Raw genomic sequence first — 19,828 nt, forward strand, 5'->3', positions numbered from 1 at the left:
TTCCCTGAGGATGGAGAACCTGACACAGGCCATTGTCCCATCAGTTGTCAGTGTCCACCAGTGCCACCCTCCCCAGTTCTTTTTTTTTTTTCTTTAAGTTAAAGCTTTATTGAGATATAGTCCACATACCATACAACTTACCCAATAGGTTATAGCAGATGTAATTAGTTAGGATGAGGTCATCCTGGAGAAGAGAGAGCCCTAATCCAGTATGAGTGGCATCCTTATAAAAGGGGGGAATTTGGACACAGACATGCACACAGGAAGAAGATGGAGGCAGAGATCTGGGTCGTTGACACTTCTGCCAAGGAATGGCAATGATGGCCACCAAACCACCAAACCCAATCCAGAGGCATGGAACAGATTGTGCCTCACGGCTCTCAGAAGGGGCCATCCCTGACTGTGAAACAATACATTTTTGTTATTTAATTCCCCGGTCTAAGGGTCCCCTCAGCAGAAGGCAAGGACCCTGGCTTCCTTAGTTGGAGGTTCCATGAGCCACCGAGGACTGGAGCTTGCAGTGGGGACACTGCCCTTCCTCTCAGTGCCTGCATCCTGGAACTGAGCACCCCCTCCCTCTCTACCAACACCCCCTTTGCAGGAGTCTGAGGCAGTGGGGAGTAGGGAATGGAAGTGTTGTGGACTCAAAATACAGTCCTTTTTGGTCCAAACCCCCTCTAGGGAAGGGGCCAGTTCCTCCTCTATTCCCCACAGTGACCCCCATTGTGCACGTGGGATCCTGGTTGTCCCTGTCCCCCACCTTACCCTTTCCTTGGCAGTCTGTGACTCTAGGCTGCAAGGTTGCCCATGCGCCCCCACTGTCCAGACCCTGGCCCAGGCCTGTGGCCCTGGGATGCTCTCCGTGATCCCATGGAGCCTCTGCAGTGATGGTGCTCACTGGCAGAAGGGAGAAGGGGGACCAGTCCATGGGTGGCTACCCAGTTGCCAGTTGAAACTCTCAGTCAGGTCCTCCACACAGCCAGGAAACTGGGAGGTGAGCTTTGGGCCAGCCTGGCTACTGATTGAGCTCCCCCAGGAGGCGACTCCAGCTCCATCCTTGAGTCTCAGCAAGCCCTCCTCCTTCCAATGCTCCTCTGCCCGCCACCCTATCTACCTACCCAAGAGCCTGCATGTGAATTACTAACTATGAGGTCTTTTCTGGCCATCATGGCCAGAAGTACCTTGGCCTTTGTAGAATCCTCCCTACCCCACCTATCTTGGGCAGGGTTGGGGGTTTTGTGCTGTCTTCCCAGGCTGGCCAGCCTAATTTGGGCCTGGTAAGTGGTTAGGCTGGACTGAGGGGCAAGGGATCTGGGCGAAACGGGTCGGTTTTGGGCCTCTGGCCACCACCCATCTTCTCCCTGGGTCCCCTCCCTCGCCCTCCAACACACCTGCGCTGGCCTCCCCCCAAGCCCTGGGGGCAGCCGGCGGGCGGCTCTGGGAGATCAGAGAACTCAGTGGAGTCGGGCCCAGGGGGAGGGGGCGGGGAAATTCCCCCCACGCCTGCCTAGGCCTGTTAACCTCCCCCTTCCTCGCCGGGGGAAGGGGGGTACCGCTGGGGGAATTCCATCGCGCTGCGATGGCTCCGGGGAGCCTGGACTAGGGGTCTTAGGGAGAGAAGGGGGAGGAGAGGGAGGGATAGGCTGGGACCAGGGGCGCAGCTGCCTTCATCCCCAGACACCAGCTGCCTCTGCCTGTCCAGAACTGAGCGTCCACCATTCCCGCCTGTCTCTAGGGTGCGGGGGGGGGGGGGGGGGGGGGCTGGGGTGCAAGGAGTGGCACTCCCTCTGTCAGGCCAGAGGCATCCGGACCTGTGGAGCGAAGGGAATGAGGATCTGAAAGAGGGTTTGTGTGTGAGTGTCTGACAACGAATAGGTGACTGACTGGAAGCGCAGGCGTGCGTGCATTTCATTCAAGATTCCTTGTGAGTAGTGTCGCGGGGGCGTCTGGCCTCGGGAGAGGGTCCTGTATCCCCCGCATTAGGGTCTTTCTTCACACAACGCACTAGAACCTGCGCCGACCCTGAGAAGGTGAGGGGGCGGAGAGGCCCGCACCAGGACTCTGAGGGTCCCGGGGCGAGTGGGAGAGGCGCCTGGACCTGCTGCTTTCGCTCCAGTCTCAGGCGGGGCTTCCCGGCCTCAGGGGTGGGAGGTGGGGAGGAAGGGACTCAAGGGGGAGGGACTCAAGGGGGAGGGGCCCGCAGAAGGACGTGAGGGGGGCAGGAGCCAGCTCATTAGAAACCTGGACTAGGGAAACCCTTAGAACCGGGCTCAGCCGGAGGGGTCAGGTGCGGAGGCCGAGGCAAGACCACGACCACCGAGAAGCAGACATGGAGAAGTTCCTGGCCAGAGATCCCTTGGGAGACCTCCAGTAGGGACGAGACAGAGAGACGCCTTCAGGGGCAGAAACCCAGGGAGGCGAATACCCCCGGAAGATATTTGCCCACCCCAGACTGAGAGAGCTGCCCAGAGTGGGACGAGGATTCACGGGCAAAGGACAACGCCCCCCTTCCCCCATCGCCTCAGGTCTCCTGAAGACCCCGGAGAGACTCTGGGGGTGGAACGGGCCCTGTGTGTCGGCCAGGGCAACCTCTCCTAGGTTGGAGGCAATGGGGACACGCGCCCCTCAGAGCCTCCTCTTTCTCCTACTCTTCCTCCCCACGCTGCCGCTATGGGGGGCCTCCGCGGGGAGCCTGCATAGCCCAGGTGAGTCTTGGCTCAGCGACTGGGCCTTGGTCACTACTCCCTCCTCCGTCTTCGTGCCTAAGAACCGAGTCCCAAGCCTGGGGACGGGGCAAGGCAGGTGGCAGGAGCAATTGAGCAGCCCCAGGGTCCTGCGAGCACCAGGGGAACTAGCTGGGAGACGGGAAGGAGTTGGGGTGGGTAGTGGGTGAGGATGTCGGGCGAGGCTCCGAACCTCCGAAGGCCCTGGCATTGCCGTGCAGGCCTATCCGAGTGCTTCCAGGTGAATGGCGCCGACTACCGTGGCCACCAGAACCGCACGGGCCCGCGCGGGGCAGGCCGCCCTTGCCTCTTCTGGAACCAAACGCAGCAGCACAGCTACAGCAGCGCCAGAGACCCCCAAGGTCGCTGGGGGCTGGGAGCACACAACTTCTGTCGGTGAGGGGCGGGGCCAGGGCGTGGTCTATTGGAGGAGGAGCCTTTCGGGCTGGGCCTTGTTGGAGGCGGGACTGGGTGTACCTTTGCGCTCCTGGGCCTGAGGCAGGGGCTCCGGGTGAGAGGAGCAGAGGGCCTGAGGCGGCGGTGGGGGCGGGGTGGGGGGGGGTAGGTCAGGCCTTAGCCGGCGCTGGGGGTGGGGATGGGCACTCAAAACTTTTTCTGACGTGGGTCCGGCCTTAAGTGCCCAACTTCTTCTGTACAATCTCAGGTCAGGCCTGGGCACTCAAAGGGACCCTTGTGGGAGGGGGTCAGAGAGTCATCTATGAAATGAGGGGCCGGTTCAGAGACACAACTGTTGTTTGGAGCAGCAGGGACGAGCTGAGCGGGAGGACACTTCTTTGTTTATAGAAGTCACCACTTTTGCTTTAAAGCAGGGTTCTGAAACAAGGCACAAGGCTGAGGTTCAGGGCGGGTTGGGCGGCAAACACTACAGAGAACACTCAAAGTCTTCCGCTGAATACCTAAAATCAGCCCTGAGGTCCCTTTAATGACTTCCCACTGTCCACTCGCGAGTTGACATGCAGGACAGAGAGTTGCTGTACCACTCTCAGTGGCCATTTTGAGGATAAACCCTGGGATGGCGCCTGGAATTTGCAGGTAGCAGGATCCGGACAACTTCTCCTCGCCCGCAGGAATCCAGATGGTGATGTGCAGCCATGGTGCTACGTTGCCGAGACGGAGGAGGGCATCTATTGGCGCTACTGTGACATTCCCACATGTCACAGTGAGTGGGCCCAGCTGGACAAGGGTGGGAGCGTTGGGCTACCTGAGTGGAGTTTACTTTTGGAAGCACCGGACGGGCACTGACTCCCCTTCCCCCTCAGTGCCCGGGTATCTGGGCTGCTTCGTGGACTCAGGGGCACCCCCTGCCCTCAGCGGCCCCAGTGGCACCTCAACGAAACTCACGGTCCAGGTGTGCCTTCGCTTCTGCCGCATGAAGGGCTACCAGGTACTGCCCACAGGCCCAGACCAGTGACCCCTGACCCTGACCAAAATCGGGACTGAAAACAACTCCCAACTCTGACGCCAAACCTTGGCACTGATTTCTGAACCTCCAGTCCGATTCCCACTTCCAAGCCCGACCCCTGGCTCCCACTCCCCCATCCTTACCCCAGACCCTGCCCTTGGCGTCACGCTGTCTATGTTCCCAGCTGGCGGGTGTGGAAGCTGGCTACGCCTGCTTCTGTGGCTCTGAAAGCGACCTGGCCCGGGGACGCCCGGCCCCGGCCACCGACTGTGACCAGATCTGCTTTGGCCATCCGGGCCAGCTGTGTGGCGGCGATGGGCGCCTGGGCATCTACGAAGGTAAGGCAAGGACAGAGATGAGCGGCCTGGGTGAGGGGGCGAAATGTGGGAAATGTGGGAAATACGGGAAGGAGAGGCTGTGGCTATGGGCGGGGCCTGTGAAGGGATTGGGTTGAGGGCAAGGCCCGCGGAGGGGACTGGGCTGAACCTGGGAGCCAAGGGCAGGGTCTGGAGTTGAGAGCAGGATTTGAGGAGGCGGTCAATGTTAACTTACAGAAGAAGGGGCCGGAGGAAACTGTTGGGTCAGCCTGGGTGGGCGGCCTAGCTGGAAAGGAGCGGGACTTCTGGGTGGAGCCCCGCCCAGTGCAGGTGGAGCCGGCGGGTCTCGGGGTTCCGACCGTCGACTCCGCCCACAGTGTCAGTGGGCTCCTGTCAGGGGAACTGGACTGCACCTCAGGGCGTCATCTACTCCCCGGACTTCCCGGACGAGTACGGGCCAGACCAGAATTGCAGCTGGGCACTTGGTCCTCCGGGCGCCGCGCTGGAGCTCACCTTCCGCCTCTTCGAGCTAGCTGACCCGCGCGACCGGTTGGAGCTGCGCGACGCGGCCTCGGGCAGCCTGCTCCGCACCTTCGACGGCGCCCGCCCGCCCCCACCCGGGACTCTTCGCTTGAGCACCGCTGCGCTGTTGCTCACCTTCCGCAGCGATGCGCGTGGCCACGCACAGGGTTTCGCGCTCACCTACCGCGGTGAGGTCCCACCCCACCCCCCCTGGGCCAGTCACCCGGCCCCCTTGCCTCACACCCCTCTCCGCAGGTGTGCAAGACAAGGCCGAAAACCTGCTGCTTCCCAAGGGCTCTGCCCAGACCCCTGCAGCGCTCCCGGACGGGACCAATGTGAGCTGCAGCCCCCGGCCTGGGGCTCCGGAGGCCTCGATGGGGGGTGAGCCGGACGCTTGAGGCGGGAGTGAGTTTGGGAAGCAGACTCTTGGAAGCCCTGTTCTCACCGCACCCATGTGCCCACAGCCCGAGTCTTCTCGACAGTGATGGCCGTCTCAGTGTTGCTGCTGCTGCTGCTGCTGCTGCTGTCACTCCTGCGCCAACGGTGTGCGCGCTGGGACACCTAACACCTCGGTGCCCAGGAGTGGGGCAGGGGTGGTGGGGGAGGGGGGTTAGAGAAAATGGTGAGAAGCTGGGGCCCAGGAGGGGAACGGAGCTGGAACTCCTAAGTTCTTGAGGGACAAATACTTAGGTCCACACAGGGAGTCATGCCTGAGATCGCAGGCGAAGCAGGATGCTGGAGGTGAGACTGGTTGGGTGTTCAGCTGACATCTGCTCCCCTCTCTAGGAGTTGTCTGCTGGCTCCAGGAAAAGGGCCCTCAGCGTTGAGGCTTTCCCAGGGCTCCGGGAGAAGCTGGGCTGTGTGGTACCACCGTCCTGGAAGGGTGGCACTGCCCCGCCCCCCTGGGGACCTCCCGGTGGAGGGTCTAGCCTCAAGTTACCGCCCGCTGAGTGCCTCCAGCCAAAGTTCCTTGCGTTCACTCATCTCCGCTCTCTGACTCAAGACTCCCAGGGTCCACTGGATCCTCCAACAGTGGAATGGACACCTGAAAAGTTATGCTGTACTCTACCTTGGCCTTCCATTTTTTAAAGGACATCTTCTGCCTCTGGTCAATTCTCAGAGGCCAGACATCTGACAGGAAGCATCTGGTTCTATTATTGGGAACTTGGCCTGACTCTAGGTGCCCAGATTTGTTGAGGCCAAATGACAAGAGGAATGAGCTCCCCTACTCATAGACCTTGATACAGAGGTCTCTGACTTCAGGGATCTTTGAGCCCCTTTTGGGGTGGTCCTGGACTGCTGCTTTAACTCAAATATAAGAGATCAACAAAAGTGGTCAAAAGACCAGTTGGACTTTAAATAAAGGACCTATTTTGGTGTAGGGCTCTGCAAATTTCTAAGCGGTGGGAAGTTATGTTGAGAACACTGGAGCCAAGAGTTGGGTATGTCCATGCACATTAAGGGTGTTCCATGCAGTTTCTGGAGCAGCCTGAAATGCAGAGGACTGAGGAATCGCCCAGGCCGAAGGATGGGATGGGCTGCATCCGGGGGAAGGGGAGAAAAAGTCCAGGCTAAGCGGTAGAAGGAATGCCTTCCTGGGCCCGCCTTAGTATGAAACCAGGCGGGGACTGACCTTTCTCCCCTGGCTATTTGCCTTCTCTCTTCCCCTCCATTTCCCCAATGTCCTGGGCGGAGCTGAAGGTGCACCTTGTGGGTGATAACAGGGAAAGGGTTTGGTCGAGCTCAAGTTCAAAGAAGCCTAACTCGAGGGCTCCGGGCGTTCAGGCACACTCTTAGGAGCTTGGACATCTCAGTGCGCCTTGCTGCGCTCCGGGGAAGTCTGGCCCGTAGAGAGATCATCCTGGAGTGGGGGCACGCCCGCTCTAGACCTGACCTGTCCAAAAAAACGTTCCGGGCCGGCAGCACCTTGGACAGAGCCCAGACTGCGGGGGTGTTGCTGGGTGGTGAGGTTGTGCCGGGGAGGGTGGGTGCCCAAGGGTGCATTGACCTGGAGGTCGCACGTAATGCCAGGGCACGCACTTCAGGGGGACGCGAGGTGTCAGGGTCACTCTGGCAAAAGCTACTGGGACCCAAAATGTCGGGTCCCAAGTGAACAGCCACTCCATGCAAATAAGACTGGCACCGCAGATATCATGCTAAAAGGGTGAAGGCCTGGGTGGCCCTGGGGCGGGGCCTCCCCACCAGCCGTAGCCATTGGCCCTTGCAGCCTCTACGCTGGTGGGATGGCGGGGGTGGCCAGCTGGGGCGGAGTCTTGCGTTCCCTCCCTCGTCCGGCCGCACCCGTCCTCAGGGCTCCAGAGACCACTGGCCCGCTGCCGCCTCCTTGAACTGTTCCTATGGTGCGCCTGCCCAGGCGGAGCTGGGCGCACTGCAGCCCGGCGGGCTGACGCAGGGGCGCGGGACCCGCGCTTGCGCAGCGGAGTGAGAGCGGAGACACCCCAGGCCAGCGTGTGCGCTTGCTGTGCTCTGGACCGTGGGCAGGCGCTGGGATGAGCCTCCTGCTGCTGCTGCCCCACTGAGGAGGCCGGGTAGGGTGTAAGAGGAGGGCGGCCCGCCCGCAGCCGGGCCGGGCCATGGCGTTCCTGGCTGGGCCGCGCCTGCTGGATTGGGCCAGCTCTCCGCCACACCTGCAGTTCAACAAGTTCGTGTTGACCGGTTACCGTCCAGCCAGCAGCGGCTCGGGCTGTCTGCGCAGCCTCTTCTACCTGCACAACGAGCTGGGCAACATCTACACGCACGGTGAGCTGCACCCCATATCCCATATGAGCGGCAGCCCTGCCTGCGCCGGGCGGGGGGGCCCAAGGCCGAGGAGCAGGCCAAGGAGCGCTTCAGCGACCAGGTCCTGGGCTGCCCCTGTCCTGGCACAGCCAGGAGCCGCGGTGACAAAGCTGCCATTGTCCCGGACGGCACTGACTGCTTCCGCTACCCTGGCAGGGCCCCCGGGGCAGGAGAGGGAAACAGAGTGGGGGACCGTGTCTGCTTAATCCCTCTGAGCCCCGGGGAGCCTGATGTCCTGCCCCTTCATAATCCCTGCCCCCTGTGCACTTTCCCCGCCAGCACCCCTCCCAGACCTGGGTGAGAAGGGGTCCAGGAGGAAAAGTCAGGCGCCGGCCCCTCCCCTCACGGCCGCCCTGCCAACCCTTTCCGGAACAACACGGTTTTGGGACTCCGCCTGGTGGTGACACCTCCATAGGCGCGGGGCCCCTCCTTTGAGGCCCCACGGAGCTGCGCTGACCAAGAGAGGGGGCCCTGAGTGGGCTGGGCCTAGCCTTGGTACCTACCCCATTCAAGGACTGTGACCTGGCCAGACCCTGCCGATAATGGGCAGCCAGAGGCCCAAGCCTGCTGTGCCCACCTTTGACCTCTGTGAGGCAATGCCAGAGTGCCAGCAGGGAGGGGTAGAACACCTGGGATGGGAGGAATGGAGCTCCCAGAGGAGGTGCCTGGGGAGAAGATGGAACAAGCTCTTTTCCAACCCCTTTTTCCTGCCTGGCCTAGCCCATTTTAGAAGACAGAAGGGCCCAAAGCCTTCATTTGTCTGGTTACTTATGGAGAGGAGAGACGGGGGGTGTGGAGGGGTGGGGGGGTGTTCAGAGGAACAAGCCAAGTGGCCCTGGGATCTGGTATCATTGCCCACACATCCTTTTCAGAACTCAGTTCAAGTCACACCGCCTTCTGGCTTCTGCTGACACATGGAGGCCAGGTTGGGGGGTTTGAGGTCCCTTGCTTTCAGGGAGTTGATGTGGCTGCAGGGGTGAGAGCAGCTTGGGAGTTAAGACTGCCTGGGCTCTCTTCTACTTGCTGGAGTCACCTGGGACAGGTTACTCAGTTCCTTCACCTGTGAAGTGGGGATATGCTCTCTTCTACTTCCAGAACTATTGAGTTCTGCTGAGTAAGTAAAGTTCCTGAAAGCCCAGGGTCTGCCTCTGTCCCAGGTCTGGCAATAGTTGTCTATCACTGTTGTCAAAACCTGTCTTGCTCTCATTCCTCTCATGTTGTCTCTAGACTGTGGACTCCTGAGGACATGACCTGTCCTCCATGCTGAAGTTGTGTGATGGATAACTGTCTCCCTCCCCCAGGGCTGGCCCTGCTGGGCTTCCTGGTGCTGCTGCCAATGACCATGCCCTGGGGTCAGCTGGGCAAGGATGGCTGGTTGGGGGGCACACACTGTGTGGCCTGCCTGGCACCACCTGCAGGCTCTGTGCTCTACCATCTCTTCATGTGCCACCAAGGGGGCAGCCCTGTGTACACTCGGCTCCTTGCCCTGGATATGTGTGGGGTCTGCCTTGTCAACACCCTCGGTGAGCCAAAGGATGGTGGGGGGTGGGGGCTACAAGGATGGAAGCTGTGGGGCAAGTTGGGAGGGGGCAGCCGGGGACACTCACATGAATCCTGGGTAGAAAGGGCAGACAGACCCCTAGACTGATGTGCCCTCTCCTGCTCTCTCCTCTGCAGGAGCCCTGCCCATCATCCACTGCACACTGGCCTGCAGGCCCTGGCTTCGCCCAGCTGCCCTGGTGGGCTACACCATGCTGTCAGGTGTGGCTGGTTGGAGGGCCCTTACTGCCCCCTCCACCAGTGCCCGACTCCGAGCTTTTGGTTGGCAGGCTGGTGCCCGCCTCCTGGTGTTTGGAGCTCGGGGAGTGGGGCTGGGCTCTGGAGCTCCAGGCTCCCTGCCCTGCTACCTGCGCATGGATGCCCTAGCACTGCTTGGGGGGCTAGTGAACGTGGCCCGTCTGCCAGAGCGCTGGGGACCAGGCCGCTTCGACTACTGGGGCAACTCGCACCAGATCATGCACCTGCTCAGTGTGGGCTCCATCCTTCAGCTGCACGCTGGTGTCGTGCCTGACCTGCTCTGGGCCGCCCACCACGCCTGCCCCCCAGACTGAGCCACCACCCACACAACATGCCAGCCTGCCCAGTCTTCTAGGGCTAACAGCAACAGGCTTCCCTCCTCCTGCTGGTTTGCAAGGGGCTGGCTCCCTGGATGCTTCCTAGCCCTTGTCTGTTCACCTATTCTCCCCCATGGAGCCTCTTCTCCTCTACACCTTTGAGCTCCAGCATCCTTTCCTGCCTTCTTCCAGGGTACTGTCTTCCTGTGCAGGCTAGAAGGAAACTAGTCCTTCTCAGGGCCTCGGCTTACCCTCTGTGACATATGAGGGTTGGGCCAGAGGGACTCTGGGGTCAAGTCCTGCTTGCTCTGACAGCTGGAGTCCTGCCAGCCCAGGGCCAAAGCCCCACCCTGCCCCTCCTCAGACCCTCACATAAGGTACCATATGGGTGATTGGCCGGGCCACCAGCCCATGATTCCTGACCTCCAGCTTTCAGCCCTGCACACCAGCCTTCCTAGCAACCTGAGGCTCACCTACCCTTTTTCCCTTTTGTCCAGACTGTGGAGTGGGGAGTTTGGGCAACAGGACTATCCCCTGACCCCAGGAATAAGGGGCAGGAGGACTGCTGCTGCTTTTTCCAGGCAACTGGCCCAGATGTAAAGAGCTGAGTGGCCCTGGACTGGGCCCCACGTGGCTGGGGGCCCACCCTCCACATTGAATGTCATGCGCTGATAACTCAACCTGCCCACCAGGGACATACCTGCTCAGGAAATCTGTTCCATACAGCATGGGGCTCCCAGCTGCAATCTGCTGGCCTGAGGCCCTGCTTCAGGGCTCAGCCTCAACCCATCCCAGAGCCTTCAGACCCTGGGTGATGTCAATAAAATGGGCAGAAAGCCCTGTGTTGCCATGCAAAAAAGCTTGGGTGCTCCCAAGATTCAGATATGTTTTATTAGACGTGGCCAGGCAGAAGAGACCACTGGAGTTCGCAGAGGGACCCCAGCCTCCAGGAGGATGGGGCAAGGGATTCAAAGGTTAAAAGCACCAGGGCTGTCTGGGCTCAGGTGGGGCCCACTGAGTCCTCAAACAGGCTGAGGAGGTTCCGAGGCTCAAAGGAGGGGAAGGAGCCCTGCGGGGGTTCAGAGTCAATGTCACTTAGGTCCAGGGCATCCCTGGAGGGAAAGAAGGGAGAGAAATGACACTCAAGATTCAGAAGACTCGCCTCCTTATCTTTGACCCTAGGCCCACTCACCTCAGTGTGTGCCTGCTCTGGGGGGTGGAGGTGCTCCTGGCAGCCCTGGCCAGGATGGCCTCTGGAGAGAGCGAGGGCCTGCACAGGGCGAGAGAGACAAGCAGGGTGTCAAGCAGTGGCGAGTGTATGGCGAGGGGGCCCTGGGAAGAGCAAGATCAACCCTGTCCCTGTGCAGGCTCCTGCTGAACACAGGCAGGGGCCACAGTTGGGGACAAGGGAAGTAGAGTGCCCTTTCAAAGAATCATTTTCTACTTCTAAATCAACTTCTAACGTCTACCTGATCACACTCAAAGGCCACCTCTGTCCCTTTTCAGAACACATGGACTTCGAATGAGTTCACTTTGAAGTGAACCTGTGCTAAATGCAGCTTATTTGGTACTTCATGTCAGCTATAAAGTGTCCCTATGACAATGGGGTGACATTTTCATAAGGGGTTAATGGTGTGATTCCTCCTGAGAACTGTCTGCCCTCAGGATGTGGTTTTTCCTTTGCCACAGGTTAATTACAGCCCCTTACTTGGCTACCCAGTACCTTGGACTAAGGAATTCCTCCCAGGTTGGGGGCTCGCCAGATTCTGTAAACGTTGTCCCCCAAAAAGGACAGTGCCCTGTTCTTGGGCACTGGCAGCCCCTATTGGGGTTGGTGCTGCACTGCCTCCCTCTCCCATTGGGGGCTGTGGCCCTCCAGCTGCTCCCTAGTGTGGCAGCGCCCTAAGCATGAAGTTGCCAGTTCTGCACAGTGGCCATTCCACTCAATAAGCTTAGAATAAGCAACTGCATTCAAACCAGGCCAGGCTGCACTCCCATCAGCCTTGGTGCCCTCCCCAGGGTATGATGGGGGCCAGGTTTGTGGGAGGGGTCCCTGTCCACCACTAATTCCAGGGAAGCCTGGCTTCTGTATGGGGTTTGGCCATGGTAACAGCCCATCTCCCCACCCCCACTCATCAGTCCTGAGCTCTCACCCACCCTATGCTGTCGTCATCCCAGTTGCTGGAGTGACTGCTGTCCAGGAGGAAGCTGCAGGGCGGTGAGCCAGGCGGGGTGGCTGGAGGGCCTGGGGGCTGCAGCCAGCTGGCAGGGCGAGCCAGCCCATGCCAGAGCCAGCATAGCAGTGCAAGCAGGGCCTGTGGGGACAGGGAGCCGAGGGAGGCTAGGCAGACCCCAGAGCCAGGGAGCGGAATAGAACAGCCTGTCACTTTCACCAGGCTTACCTGCCACAGGGCCCACCCTCGACTCAGGGTTTCAGCAGCCATGTACCACAGGACATTCCAGGGCCGTGGCTGCCTGAGCATAGGCAGGGCCAGCAGGGCCTCGGCTGTGGGCCGAAGCTTGGGATCAGGCTCCAGCATCATCATGAGGACAGATCGCAGCTCAGAAGACAGGCCTGTCCATGGGGCAGGGCCTTGTCAAGGGTGACTGGGCCCTGAACCCAGCAGTCCCTCAGAGCCTGCCATTCTCTTCCACTTGAGTCTGGTCTCCCTGTGGCACAATGTCCCTTCCCATCCTTGCCCCCTACTCACCCGCAGTGAATTCTGGGGGCAAGTAGCCCTGCCGCAGCTGTTGCCAGCCCTCTCCACCATGAGGCAGCTCTATGTTGCAGGCCACTTCCAGGATGGTGAGACCCAGACTGGGGGGCAGAGGGTAGGGATGGAGAAAGACACAGAAGTTAGGCAAGGCTGGCCTGGAGCCAGATCCCAGAGTCCCAGGATGCCCCTGAGAAGAGGGTGGGGAAGGGCTGCTGTCTTCCACCATGAGCCAGGGAGATGGAGGAGGGACTGGGGGCTCTGAGAAGGCCCCAGCAGAGTCAATGATGGGAACATATTGTGAAGGATGGACCCAGTGCCCAGCACAGCCCAACATGACTGTAGAGTCCTCCTGGCACCTCCACCTGACAGGCACTATGGTTATTAGTGTTAATATTAGGGTCCTGTGGATATAGCTGGATAGACTGCTAGAGGTAGAGCAACAGTCACTGGCATGGACCATGGATCCCAGAGCCTGGTCCAGTCCAAACTTCACTACCTACTAACTGGACTTTGAACAAGTTTTTTAACCCCCCTGTACCCATTCCCCTGTAAATGGAGTAGTAATAGTCCCTCTGTGGAGATGTGGTAAAGAGATGGGTGAATCTAGTAAGGCAGCTCCTGATGGTTCACTGTCTAGCCTGACTCTGTAGAACCCCTTCAATTAGAGGGTGGGGCCTTCACCCTCTCAGGGTACTGTCTCCCAGCTAGAGGCCAAATTTCCCTAACTTTGGGCTACGATGGCATTTCCCTCCCTCTGCTACTGTACCCCATCCAGGAAGAGCCTTCCACGGCCCAGCCTTTACCTGAACACATCGGCTGCTGTCCCGTAGGAGCCCTGCAGCAGCTCAGGGGCCATGTAGCGGGGATCTCCCTCCTGGGCCTCACCAGCTCCAGATGCATTTAGCTCCACCAGCAGCCCAAAGTCACCCAGTTTGCAGTGGCCCCGGGGCCCCAGGAAGATGTTGGCAGGCTTGATGTCAAGGTGGACCAGGCCTTGGCCATGCAGGTGGGCCACAGCAAGGAGGGTATCCCGCAAGTAGCCCCAGACCTGGGTCTCAGGCAGGCCAGTGCCCCAGGCCTCACAGTGCTGCTGTAGGCTGGGACCACACAGCTCTGTCTGCAGGTACAGTATGCCACCCTCCTCCCAGGCTCGCTCCAGTCGCACACAGCGTGGGTGCTGCCCCACCTTCTCATGGCCGCTGACCTCAGCCAGCTTTCGGGCCCGGTCCTTGGGGCCCCGGAATGGTGACATAGAGCGCTTTATTGCATAGAGCTGGCCGTCTTCCTTGGAGCGCACCTGGAAGGAAGATAGTACCCACAGGTGGGGTGGGGGGGTGGCCCAACCATTTAGCAGAACAATCCAGCAGATTCTATTAAGATTTTACATGTGCAGAAGGTGCAGTATGGTATCTACCTTAGAGGGACCCCTGTACATGCAATCGCAAGACCAGATGCTGGTTCACTGGCAGGCCAACAAGGAAGAGACAAGGCAGACATCTAAGTACTAACTCAGAGGGTCGCTCAGATTATTGTGAAGTGAAACAAGCTGGCTACAGAACAATACAGGCAGTGTGATCCACTGTGTAGATTATTAATGGGCTTATCTCTATATGGTCAAGTCTGGAGATGCAGAGAAAGTTCTGGAAGGAAGAATGCCCACCTGAGAACCTCAGTGGTTTCCTCTGGGAAGAATTAATCTAGGGTGGAGGGGCTGGTTTATAAGGGAGATAAATGGTAATGGGAAAAAAATATAATAAAAAGAAAAGTAATCTAGGAGCCCATGTTGTTTGTAGTGCTTGTATAAGGAAAACTACCATTTAAAAGGATATAGAAATTATTGGAAAATATATTTTCAGAAAAGAAAAGGTGGCATACAGGGCATAGCCTAAGTGTCTGCGGCCTAGGGGATGGCAGGGGGCAGGGTATGTACTGAACTCTGGGGGCTGGCTCTGGGGGCAGGGCAGAGCTCGCCAAGAACCCCAGCATGGCTGGCTCCACCAGCATGGGTGGGAGGAGATGGTAGCCAGGGTGGCAGGAGCCACTACCAGGTGTGCCAGACTCTCAAAAAGGTAAGAGTGTGCACTGAAGGTGCTGTCAAAGAGACCTGTGGGGGGGTTATAAGAAAACAGCCAAGTCAAGTACTGACGAGGGCCACCTGTCAGCCCAGGACAGGTGAAGAGATGGAGAGCAAGCTTCCCAGGATACTATCCTATCCAGGCAGTGGTAGGTAGGCAAGGGGGCCCCTCGAAATAGGCCCATAGAGTTGCCACTCCACTTACCTTGAAGACCTCTCCAAAAGAGCCATGGCCCAGGCGGCCAAGCCTCTGGAAACTCTGCTGAAAAAAGGACTCCGGCCGGCTTGGATCATAACTTGGGCTCTGCAGTGTCTCAGAGGCTTTGCCTTGAAATGACACACTCCGGGGCTGGGGCTGGTGCCAGCCTGGGGTCCGAGGAGGGAAGAGGCGACTAATGGGGATGCTGCCCTTGGCAGGGGGCCTGGGAGGAAGGGTCCGGCTAAGCCCCCTGGGCCTCTTGAGGGAAAAGCCAGGTTCTGCATGGCGAAAGTAGGCTGGGACTGGGACAGGGGTGCCACTCAGGGGCGGAGGGGTGCCCTCTGTGGGCACAGGCATGACCAGCACAGTAGGCCCTAAGAGGTAGAGTACAGAACAGTGTGTCCACTCAAATGGCTCCTTATCCTGTGGCCCCAGAGAGGCTGTGAAAGAAAGCCACGGCTACTCTGCACACATGTTCTGCTTTGAACATGGAGACCGTCAGGACACGAGCACCTGCCAGAAAAAGGCAAAGAACAAATATTTACAAACCCGCACATATGTGTCTGTACCTGGAGGTCACAGAAACACACTGAAATGCATGGGGCCTTGGCCCAGAGGCTCCCACAGTCTAGCAGAGGTCAAAACAAGGCAGGTTTTGGAGCCATACTGTATGTGCACACAATCCCCTCCTTGTCACAGCTGCTATTTGACATTAACATATGCAATCTCTTCCAAGACTGTAAGGGGGAGATATTCACACAGACCCACACCCCCTTACCTCTAATTCCAAAGTGGAAAAAGAAGGTCTGATTTCAAAAGTTTCTTGCTTTCTTTTTCATAGTTGTGATGCTAAAACTCATGTAGTAGAGTTTCACTTTCAGCTCTGTGTTGCGGAGGCCAAATTCCAGCTGAGTGGAGCAGAGAAGGCTCCCTCCTTCCACCAGCCCCTACTGATAAGGTGGAAGCTCTGCCTTAGGTCTAGTAGGCTATGAATACTGCAGCCCAATCACTCAAACTCCAGCTCATTATTTCAAAGGAGGTTCTACACTGGGAAAGACAAGCTGAGAAGGCCAGAGGCTGCTGCCTTCACCCTAAGGCAGCAGTGTCACTCAGGGAGATGGGTATAACTGTCCCTTCCCCTAGCTCCAGAGCTGCAGCTCAGAGATTTTGCCTAAGGAGAGACAGGGTAAAACAGTTTATAGCTCAGCTAGTATAGGTGTATCACCCCTATACACTAAGGTTGTGGGTTTGATCCCTGGTCAGGGCACATAACAGAAATCAACCAATGAATGCACAAAGAAGTGAACAACAAATCAATCAAATACAAATATTTTTAAATTAAAAAACCAAAAATCAGAGAGCTCTGAAGCTCTCTCTCTGTCACGTCCCTGCCCCAAAGACCTGACTTTATTTCAAAGAGAATATGGGAAGTTCAAGTTTAAAGGTGCTCTCAAAAATCAATTGAGCCCTGGCTGGTGTGGCTCAGTGGATTGAGCACCAACCTGTGAACCAAAGGGTCGCTGGTTCAATTCCCAGTCAGAGCACATGCCTGGGTTGCGGGCCGGGTCCCTGGCTGTGGGCATCTGAGAGGCAGCCAACTGATGTTTCTCTCTCACACTGATGTATTTCTCCCTCTCTTATTCCCTCCCTTCCCCTCTCTCTGAAAATAAATAAAATCTTTTTAAAAAATATTAATTGAGGTTTAGGTTCTGGAGGGGTAGCTCTGGTGGTTGGAATGTCATCCCCACATACCAAGGTTGCAGGTTTGATTCCTGGTCAGGGCACGCAAGAATCACCCAATGGGGGCAAAGGGGGAAAAACTGGGACAACTGTAATAGCATAAACAATAAAAATTTTTTGAGCCCTGGCTGGTGTGGCTCAGTGGATTTAGTGCCAGCCTGTGAACAAAAGGGTCACTAGTTCAGTTACCAGTCTAGGGCACATGTCTGGATTGCAGGCCAGGTCCCCAGTATGGGGTGCACAAGAGGCAAACACACATTAATGTTTCTCTTCCTCTCTTTTTCCGTCCCTTCCCCTCTCTAAAAATAAATAAAATCTTTAAATTTTTTTCAAGTTAAAAAAACAATCAACAAATGCATAAATAAGTAAAACAACTAATCAATATTTCTCTCTCCCTGCTTCCTCTCTAAAAATCAATCAATAGATACAAAGTTTTTTTAAAAAATCAATTGAGTTTTGGGTGGTAAGCAAATAGAAGGTGGCTGGATTCCACTATCACAAAAATCTAAACCATGGGCCAGCTAGTTTACCAGAGACAATCAGGGAAAGAGATAGCTAAGAAGAGCCTTCCTGGGGTCAGAACAAAGTTCAAACACTGAATTAAAAAGCTACCATGGTAAAGGAGCCCACATTTAATTAGATCAGTCTACAGAACAATTGATACTCCAGGGCAAAAACAATAGAGAAGACAGCCAGAAATTCAGGTAGCCTAACTGATGGATATGATCAGGGAAAGCATAAAGAAAGCCCTCCAAAATTCTTGGTGTCCCAGGTTGACTGTGCACATCCCAGGTTGACTATGGACATGTGTCAGGCTGGACTCTCTAAGGAGCAATGTCAGAGACTTCATATTGCAGAAAGAGATGTTGCTACAATGGCCCATCCAGTCACTAAACAAATAGATACAGCAAAAACAAAACAAAACAAAACACAAAAATCAAAAAACAATCTCTCACACATACACTCACACAAAAGCCCTGGTTGGGTGGATCAGTTGGCTGGAGCATCATCCCAATGTGCTGGTGTTGAAGGTTTGATCCCCAGTTGGGGCACATGTGATAGTCAAGCAATGAGTACATGAATGGGTAGAACAGCAAATAGAGATTTCTTTCTCTCTCTCTCTCTCTCTCTCTCTCCCTCCCTCCCTTCCTCTCTTTAAAAATCAATTAAAAATTTTTTTTAAAAAATCACAAGCCCCAGAGGGGTTGGTGAGGAACCAATATGCACAGTGGCTAAAATGTATTATCTAAAACATCCATGACCTGAAGGCCCTGGCTGGTAGCTCAGCTGGTTAAAGAACTGTCCAATATGCCAAGGTTACAGGTGTGATCTCTGGTCAGGGCACATACAAAAAGCAACCAACGAGTGCACAAATAAGTGAAACAACAAGTGATTGTTTCTCTCTCCTGCTTCCTCTCTCTCTCAAATCAATTTTTAAAAATGTCCAGTTTTCAAAAATAAATTACAAATTGTGCAAAGACACGGGGGTGGAGGGAAGGCAACAGAAACTGCCTTTAAGAGGGACCAGATGTCAGATGTAATAGACAAAGACTTCACAGTAGCCATTGTAAACATGTTCAATGAACAAAAGAAAACCATGCTTAAAGTAAAGGAAGCACAATGACATCTCACCAAATAGAGAATATTAATAATAAGGTAGAAATTATTAAAAGAATCAAATGGCAATTGTGGAGCTGAAAAGTGCAATAACTGAAATGAAAATTCACTGGAGAGGTTAAACAGTGGATTTGAACTGGCAGAAGAAATAATTAGTAAACTTGAAGACAGATTGAAAGAAATTATACAATCTGAAGAACACAGAGAAAAAAGAATGACAGGAACAGAATCTGAGAGAAATGTATGACACCAATAAGTGTATCAACATAAGCATAATGAGTGCACCAGAAGAAGAGAAGGAGCAGGAAAAATATGCTAAGAAGTAATGGATAAAAACTTTCCAAATGTAATTTAGAAAAACACATAGCAAAGAAGCTCAATAAACTTCAAGTAGGATAAAAGCAAAGATCCACAAACACATACTAAAAGTGCTGAAAACCAAACAAGGAGAAAATCTTGAGAGCAGCAAGAGAAAAATGACTCATCACTTACAAAGCTCTCCATAAGATTAACTGCTGACTTCTCGTCAGAAACAATGTAGGTCAGAAGGCAACAGGATAAGATGCTCAAAGTGTGAGGGGAGAATTTGTCAACCAAGAATCCTATATCCAACAAGTTATTTTTCTTTTTTTCTTTTTCTTTAAAATGAAGCTTTTATACATAGCTATACAAGCAGTTCTGAAGGCCAGAGAAGTAACTCAACTTTTAGAACCTTGGAGGCTCTACAGATTATACTGGGCTTCAACTAGTTATTAAATATTAGGTAATAGCAACTAGAGCCTTGGCCTTAAAATTGTACAGGGGAAATTAAGTCAAGAGTAAAAGCTTCACATTCTGAAAATAAGAGAAACACAACACTCCTGGATTGTGGGAAATAAAATTAAGAGAGGAACATGATTGGAAGGAAACCACTAAAATTCTACTCATCCCAGGTTCCTCAAATTGGTACCAATGGTGGCAATCTCTGGGTCACCTGTCATCTAATCAAAGTTTGACAGAGAAGGATGACCCACAGGAGCAGCCTTTCTGTGCTTGAGGATTATTCAACACTTGAAATGAGCTTCAGATCAGTTCTTGGCCAAAGTCCACCTGGGCCCCTTTCACGAAGGCCAAGCTATCAGAGTCAACCACTACTCTTGCCCCCACCCTGTTCAAATACCCTGGATGCAGCTCTCCGTGAGATGGATCTGCCCTTCACCAGCCTTGGGGCTGGAGGATGCTGCTTCCCAAAGCGCCTGAGGTCTGACAGAGGCCTCACGGAGCCTGCTACTCCACCAGGGGGTGACTGCTCTCAGTGCCACCACCTTTAGGGATACACCCCAGGAGGCTGCCATCTTCCTCCACCAACAACAAACTATTTTTCAAAAATAAAGGCAAAATAAAAACATTCCCAGATAAACAAAAACAGAAAGAATTCATTGCCAAAAGATCCGCTTTACAAGAAAAACTAAAGAAAATTCTTTAGCATATGATCCCAAACAATGATTCTAACCTACGTGAAAAAACAAAGAGCACTAGTAAAGGTAATTATGAAATATAAAAAAAGTATACATGCATATTTCTTCTTTCTTCTCTTAAATAAT

At 55.3% G+C, this 19,828-nt stretch overlaps 4 protein-coding genes across 5 annotated transcripts; 2 read left to right on the plus strand and 2 right to left on the minus strand.

Moving 5' to 3' along the window:
• The first annotated feature begins 2,608 nt into the window (after positions 1 to 2,608).
• On the plus strand, positions 2,609 to 5,982 carry KREMEN2 (kringle containing transmembrane protein 2). Its single transcript, XM_054589468.1, has 9 exons — positions 2,609 to 2,705; positions 2,945 to 3,119; positions 3,812 to 3,903; positions 4,004 to 4,128; positions 4,448 to 4,484; positions 4,841 to 5,173; positions 5,241 to 5,366; positions 5,450 to 5,528; positions 5,772 to 5,982. The coding sequence occupies exons 1-9, from the start codon at positions 2,609 to 2,611 to the stop codon at positions 5,980 to 5,982; spliced, it is 1,275 nt and encodes a 424-aa protein (XP_054445443.1).
• A 1,303-nt stretch (positions 5,983 to 7,285) lies between these two features.
• On the plus strand, positions 7,286 to 12,143 carry PAQR4 (progestin and adipoQ receptor family member 4). Of its 2 annotated transcripts, none has more exons than XM_054589469.1 (3): positions 7,286 to 7,745; positions 9,086 to 9,307; positions 9,462 to 12,143. In XM_054589469.1, the coding sequence occupies exons 1-3, from the start codon at positions 7,580 to 7,582 to the stop codon at positions 9,893 to 9,895; spliced, it is 822 nt and encodes a 273-aa protein (XP_054445444.1). In that variant the 5' UTR covers positions 7,286 to 7,579; the 3' UTR covers positions 9,896 to 12,143. The 2 variants fall into 2 exon arrangements, with proteins under 2 accessions (XP_054445444.1, XP_054445445.1); XM_054589470.1 differs by having other exon boundaries at positions 7,615 to 7,745; positions 9,012 to 9,307.
• PKMYT1 (protein kinase, membrane associated tyrosine/threonine 1) lies at positions 10,899 to 15,531 on the minus strand. Its single transcript, XM_054589472.1, has 6 exons — positions 14,895 to 15,531; positions 13,419 to 13,912; positions 12,610 to 12,716; positions 12,056 to 12,473; positions 11,091 to 11,168; positions 10,899 to 11,010 (listed from the first exon to the last, which is right to left on the minus strand). Exons 1-6 carry the CDS (start codon positions 15,243 to 15,245, stop codon positions 10,899 to 10,901), a joined length of 1,560 nt encoding a protein of 519 aa, XP_054445447.1. The 5' UTR covers positions 15,246 to 15,531.
• Positions 15,532 to 19,391: 3,860 nt separating this feature from the next.
• LOC129083626 (iron-sulfur cluster assembly 2 homolog, mitochondrial-like) lies at positions 19,392 to 19,610 on the minus strand. Its single transcript, XM_054589471.1, has one exon. It carries the CDS (start codon positions 19,577 to 19,579, stop codon positions 19,397 to 19,399), a length of 183 nt encoding a protein of 60 aa, XP_054445446.1. The 5' UTR covers positions 19,580 to 19,610; the 3' UTR covers positions 19,392 to 19,396.
• Positions 19,611 to 19,828: the final 218 nt, after the last annotated feature.

This window comes from Pteronotus mesoamericanus, unplaced genomic scaffold (assembly GCF_021234165.1).
Source record: "Pteronotus mesoamericanus isolate MK-2021 breed Mesoamerican mustached bat unplaced genomic scaffold, CSHL_Meso_final scaffold_167, whole genome shotgun sequence".
In the NCBI taxonomy this organism is placed as follows: domain Eukaryota; kingdom Metazoa; phylum Chordata; class Mammalia; order Chiroptera; family Mormoopidae; genus Pteronotus; species Pteronotus mesoamericanus.

Bases quoted from the DNA above. Each gene is read 5' to 3' on its own strand.
- PKMYT1 (XM_054589472.1), bottom strand. From the start codon at position 15,245: ATGCCTGTGCCCACAGAGGGCACCCCTCCGCCCCTGAGTGGCACCCCT. The intron at 12,717-13,418 runs GTAAAGGCTGGG...TCTGCCCCCCAG, and splicing joins ACAGCAGCCGATGTGTTCAG to TCTGGGTCTCACCATCCTGG. The intron at 12,474-12,609 runs GTGAGTAGGGGG...CCCCATGGACAG, and splicing joins GCCCCCAGAATTCACTGCGG to GCCTGTCTTCTGAGCTGCGA.
- LOC129083626 (XM_054589471.1), bottom strand. From the start codon at position 19,579: ATGGCAGCCTCCTGGGGTGTATCCCTAAAGGTGGTGGCACTGAGAGCA.
- KREMEN2 (XM_054589468.1), top strand. From the start codon at position 2,609: ATGGGGACACGCGCCCCTCAGAGCCTCCTCTTTCTCCTACTCTTCCTC. The intron at 3,120-3,811 runs GTGAGGGGCGGG...CCTCGCCCGCAG, and splicing joins GGAGCACACAACTTCTGTCG to GAATCCAGATGGTGATGTGC. The intron at 3,904-4,003 runs GTGAGTGGGCCC...CTTCCCCCTCAG, and splicing joins TGACATTCCCACATGTCACA to TGCCCGGGTATCTGGGCTGC.
- PAQR4 (XM_054589469.1), top strand. From the start codon at position 7,580: ATGGCGTTCCTGGCTGGGCCGCGCCTGCTGGATTGGGCCAGCTCTCCG. The intron at 7,746-9,085 runs GTGAGCTGCACC...TCCCTCCCCCAG, and splicing joins GGGCAACATCTACACGCACG to GGCTGGCCCTGCTGGGCTTC. The intron at 9,308-9,461 runs GTGAGCCAAAGG...TCTCCTCTGCAG, and splicing joins CTGCCTTGTCAACACCCTCG to GAGCCCTGCCCATCATCCAC.